The sequence below is a fragment of the Dermacentor albipictus genome, chromosome 8 (genome assembly GCF_038994185.2).
Source record: "Dermacentor albipictus isolate Rhodes 1998 colony chromosome 8, USDA_Dalb.pri_finalv2, whole genome shotgun sequence".
NCBI lineage: Eukaryota > Metazoa > Arthropoda > Arachnida > Ixodida > Ixodidae > Dermacentor > Dermacentor albipictus.
This window is the reverse complement of record NC_091828.1, coordinates 15,300,763-15,306,274: the sequence shown is the minus strand read 5'-3', so window position 1 is coordinate 15,306,274 and position 5,512 is coordinate 15,300,763. Positions and strand designations below refer to the sequence as shown.

The window sequence follows — 5,512 nt, the reverse complement described above, 5'->3', positions numbered from 1 at the left end:
AACGACCTCCTTAAGAAAGCCCCAAGGAGCCTGCGGGACATCTTTGGCATTTGATGACACTACTATATTAGGAATATAATGAACTAAACGGAGTTGCAACATTTCACGCAAAAATGGATGGTCATTGTCTCGAAAGAAAAACAGGCGTGAAACAATTTGCCTGATGAAGAGGTGGACTAATCCTAGACCACCACGTTCAAGAAGGAGGAACAGATTGTCGCGCCGCATCGATTCACAACTGGAACTCCAAATAAATGTTGCAAATACGCGATGCAGTGCCTGAAGGCGAAGCCGTGAGCAGTGCAGTACTTGCAGCACATACATAAGACGGGAAGCTAAGAAAACGTTACACACTTCAGCACGAAAGAACATTGACAAATTCCGCCCTCGCCATGAATTCACTTTACGTTGAATTTTGCCAACTTCTCCCGACCAATGAGCGTTGCTATTTCTATACTGTGAGAGAGGCACACCTAAGTAACGCAGATCTTCTTTCCATTGAATGCCTGCGTAATGTGATGGCATTGTGGCCCATAATCCAAACCAAAAACCTGAACTTTTTTCAAAGTTAACGCTTGCACCAGAAGCCGCACAATATTCTTCTGTAATTGCAAGAGCAGTCATCACACTCTCTTTATATGTACAAAAAAAGGCCACATCGTCTGCATACGCAAGAACCCGAACCTCATTAGTCAGTAATTTAAACCCTTGGAAATTTTGTTCTTTAACAATGCTCATACAAAGTGGTTCTAAATACAAGCAGAACAGGAGCGGTGACAAAGGGCATCCTTGTCGTACTGATGATGCAAGCCTAATCGAATCGGAGAGAGAGCCATTCACTATCAGCCTCGTTGAACCATTAGCATAACATATCCTGACGCCTCTAAGGAGCAGGGACCCGATATTTATATGCTCTAGTACAGTAAACAGGAATGAGTGATTTACCCTGTCGAACGCCTTAGCCAGATCTAGCTGTACCATTGCCACCTGTCCAAACCCCTCAGCTACACACTCGAGCACCGATCTCGCAACATGAATGTTCGTCTGAATGGACCGGCCCCTGATGCCACATGTTTGATGATCACCGACCACAGATCTTATTACAACTTGCAAACGGTTAGCTAATACCTTAGCAAAAATTTTATAATCAACATTGCATAAGGAGATAGGCCGATATCCGTCAACTTTTTGCAATTTAGTCTCATCATCACTTTTGGCTATAAGGACGGTGTGTCCTTCGTACATTGTGGCGGTTAGGTAACCTACTTCCAAGGCCTCACGGTACACCTGAAGTAATAATGGTGATAAGAGGGAACGAAAACACTGATAAAATTCGGCAGTAAGGCCATCGGGGCCGGGCGTCTTGCCCTTCGCTAACGAATCGATGCATGAAGTTACCTCATTGATATCAATGTTTTCATTTGTGTAATTGTAATCATCCTGATTTAACTGGGGCAGCAACGATACAATTTTTTTGGCAGCATCTGTATCCAATGGCTTGTGGTCTCGAAATAGTTTTTGATAATGCTCGAAAAACGCTTTAGTTATTAGAGTAGGGTCATTAACAATGATTCCACCATACTCTATATGTAGTATTTGTTTCGACAGCGCGTGTCGGCGTTCATCACCAAGGGCCCTACTGCAAGGCTGTTCTTCCAGGAAACGTTGCTCTCGCGCACGCACTAGTGCACCTCTGTATTTTTCTGCGTTCAAAGTTTGTAACTGTGCCTTGACCTTATAAATATCATCAATATATTGACCCGGATGTAGGCATTCAAGCTCATGCAGTTCACTCAGAAGTTTATACAATGTTTTGTAATTATTCTTTTTTTCAAAGGCCAATATTGATGATTCCTCGATAGCTATCATTTTAACTTCCTGTTTGAATAATTCCCACACAGCAAATAGTGGCAAGTCATTGCGGCATGATGCATGAGCTATAAGCTCAGTAACACGATTTAAGAAACACTCACGCGAAAGTAATTGGTTATTAAACTTCCACAGCTCCCAGCACATACGCCGACTTTGATACCGACGGCTGCCAAACGATGCTGAGACTAGGCAATGGTCACTAAAGAATATAGGGTGCACAGTGTAACCATATATAAGAGGTAGTGCGCTAAGTGAAACGTAAATTCGATCAAGCCTTGCATGCGAGGTGCCCTGGAAGTGCGTATATCGACATCCTGCCTTTTCATTTTCCCCAATGTCCACAAGCTGATAATCACACATCAGGCGTTGCAATGCATCACTACTTGGATCATGTTTCAGCTTCAGTGACGTACGATCTTGCGCGTTACATACACAATTAAAGTCTCCAAAGAGGACCAATGCGCGATCAGTACAGAAATGATGTTCTAAAGATAAGAAGAAGCACTCGCGTTCACGTAACTTGTTCGGAGCATAAACACACACAAATCTAAAGCTCATACCACTGATATCCATATCGCAACAGATTAGGCGCCCTTCCCTATCTGTAAACAAATGTAGCAAATCACATGGTAAATGTTTTCTAACAAATAACATACAGCCTGCGGAAACGCCGACTGCATGGCTGACACAAACATTATAGTCAGATAGGAATGGAGATAGAGCTGCTTCTGTGTTTTCATCGGATTCAATCTTTGTTTCTTGGATAGCAGCAATGTCTAATTTTCTATTGCGCAACAAATGAAGAAGCTGTACTTGCCGTCGCTTACTGCGTAAGCCACGGACATTTAAAGTGCCAAAATGGAAGGGAAGAGCGCCCGCCATGATTACCTATGGAGGTGCAGCGTCTAAACACTGCTCCAGAGGTGCACCACTCCCTTCTTGATGAGGTGATGCACAATGGGCCTTATGGTGCACGTTAACACAAGGGACATCTGCAGGAGTAGGCGTTCCCCGGAGCGGTTTTGTCAACTTTGACACCTTGGGAACGCGAGCCTCTTTTCCCGAGGGCGATGAATTGTCAGATGGCGCTGGACGCTTCTTAGCGGCCTCGCACATCGATCCAGATTCCACTGACGGTGGGCGATCTTGAACTGGTGGCGATTCTGCCCATGACACAGATGGTTCGTCGTCAGGCACCTTAGTCTCATCCTCGCTCGCAGGCTTCTGGCTGAGGCTAATGTCAGCCGATGACGGCTTAACCTGTTCTGGTCGATGAGTGTCAGGGAGTGTTTCGCCAGTTGCGTCCACAACTTCGCTCACGTCCATTAGATGATCGGTGATGGCATCATCCTCGGCTGGTCTATTTCCACGAAGTTTGTCAGCGTAGGTTCCGACGCATGCATCTGCAGGGTGACCGTAGCGGTGACAGTTACTGCAGCGTGGTGTTCGACATTGTCGCCGGATATGCCCAACTCTGTTGCACCGGAGGCAAAGTGGTGGTCGGCCAGGTACCAAGATAAGGCACTGGTGGCCATATATGCTCAACAGATGTGGCAGATTACTGGCAGAAACGCCATCTTTCAATGTGAATGCCACGTCTCGGTTAGTCATTTGCCAGCCCTCCATGCCGTCACACCGCCACATTTCTCTCGTGATGGACTGCACTGTGCCATATGGCTCTAGCGCTTCAACAATCCGTCTCTGTTCGAGGTGTGGGGGAAGCCAAAGAAGCTTCATCTTGATATTCTTGCATTCAGGGTCAATGACAAGGCACTTGAGGCCCTTCACCAACAACTCGCCTTTGTCGACAAGTTTCTGTTTCGCGATGCTATTAACGCATGTCACCAACCACAAATGGCTCATTTGGTATTGTCCAGCGCCGAGTATGTCAGTTGCATTTAGCACTGACAGGAGAGCATCGCGAAAGTCCGGGGCCCGATACGGCCGCCCTGCCAGGTCAGCATGCAGGAAAACTGAATTGAGGACGGTGTTGCCAGTCGGTAGACGAGGAAGAACGACTTTATAATTACCGGAATCGGTAGATGACGGTGGGTGTGATCCTCGGCCAAGGGCCGATGCGCTGTTTCCAGCGGAGCTCATCGCAAACGTGGCCGTTCGAACGCCACGCCAGATAGCCGAACATCGGTGCATGATTTTCTACGTCACGGACCAAGAAGCAGTTTTAGTTTCACAGAAGTCTCGCTCAGTCATGGTAGATGCGCTATCGCCCAGCAACTAAAGCTCACGCCTGTACCACAAAGAAAATTTTGCTGTCCATATTCAGTAGCTTGCTCGGAAGTGCCACAACACCAATTTTCACTTGCGATTGGCATTTTAACTTCGAAAAAAGTCCTAAATGAACCACCGACCCGGGACGCTGTATGGGCTGTTACTACCGATCTGGATAGCCGTTTGTTGTTCTTCACGCGAAGGATATGTAACGTTTTCTTAGTTCAGTGATGCGTTTCAGTCGACACGTCTGTCTATTCATATATCTTCGTCAGAGAAGCGCAGGCTAGGACTGTGATCCTTCGGCGACAGCACATATATACTTGTGTTCATGACGCGTCACATCGGCGCTCATCGCTACTTGTGCTGTTTGTGCGCTCATGCTACTTGTGTTTATTTAAGGACACTGATGCGAAAGCTGAAATATGGTGATTTATCCTTGTTAGTCTTCTTGATTCCTGAGCCTAAACGCGCAGAGAGCGTGCAGATGGACTCGGCGGATACGCTTGGCATAAGCTTCTGTGGGGACCGATCTTGGCGCCTTTTCTTGACGATCTTATTCAGTCAGCTGTTTCGATGCACTTTGTTTGCGATTAGGCGGAAAAGCAGTCCACAAGCGATGCAAAAGCGCCCACGGTCGATCGGCAATACAGTAGGCAAGTCGCCTTCAAAAACAGAGTGCGGCTTCGCCGCATAATTTGGTTGCTTGCCAAGCAAGATGGCGGACCTACGCGCAACTCTGCTACCTGTGGTAGCATATACAGTAATTCTAGCCGAATATGGCTCTCAGCGCACCTAGCGGAATCGGTGAAACGCATCAGCCCCCAAGATTGGCGCCGCACGCCGCCGAATTTTGGAGGCCATGATTTCAGTTTCGTTTCTTTTAATATTTTTGTGTGTGATCCATACCGTTGTTTTAATCTAGTGGTTCCATGCAGGCGCTTGTGCCGCTGTTTATATGTTTCGACGACGACTGCGCAATGGTATTTCAGTTTACGTTCGCTTTATTTAAATTTATATTTGCTGCTTCAAGCTGTAACTTAGCGCAACAATCATGACAACTGTTGAGGAAGTAAGACTTCATCGCTTGCGATATTCTACGTCTAGTAACTCACGCCAAAAGGAATATCGTAAACAAATGTCCCATGTTCTTTAAGTATAGATCAACTTGCTGCAGAGCCAAGAACGCAAATAGCAGACAACGATTTATTGCAGCAATATCGTAAGAGGCCGATACATGAAATCGGGAAGTAACTGCGAAAGGGAAGTAATACGAGTCGATGAGCAAAACGAGAACAAGGTTCTCGTTTTGCATCTTTCCATCTCCCGCATTCCCCATGTTTCCCAAGTAATGCGGGTGTCACACGGCGCACTTTTAATTGCGATCACACCAGATCCGACTTGAATTTCT

General features: G+C 46.4%; 1 protein-coding gene across 1 annotated transcript; it reads right to left on the bottom strand.

The window, feature by feature from the left end:
- Nucleotides 1-683: 683 nt before the first annotated feature.
- On the bottom strand, nucleotides 684-3,987 carry LOC135917590 (uncharacterized). The gene has a single exon (XM_065451142.2). The coding sequence runs from the start codon at nucleotides 3,970-3,972 to the stop codon at nucleotides 2,761-2,763; it is 1,212 nt and encodes a 403-aa protein (XP_065307214.2). The 5' UTR covers nucleotides 3,973-3,987; the 3' UTR covers nucleotides 684-2,760.
- Nucleotides 3,988-5,512: the final 1,525 nt, after the last annotated feature.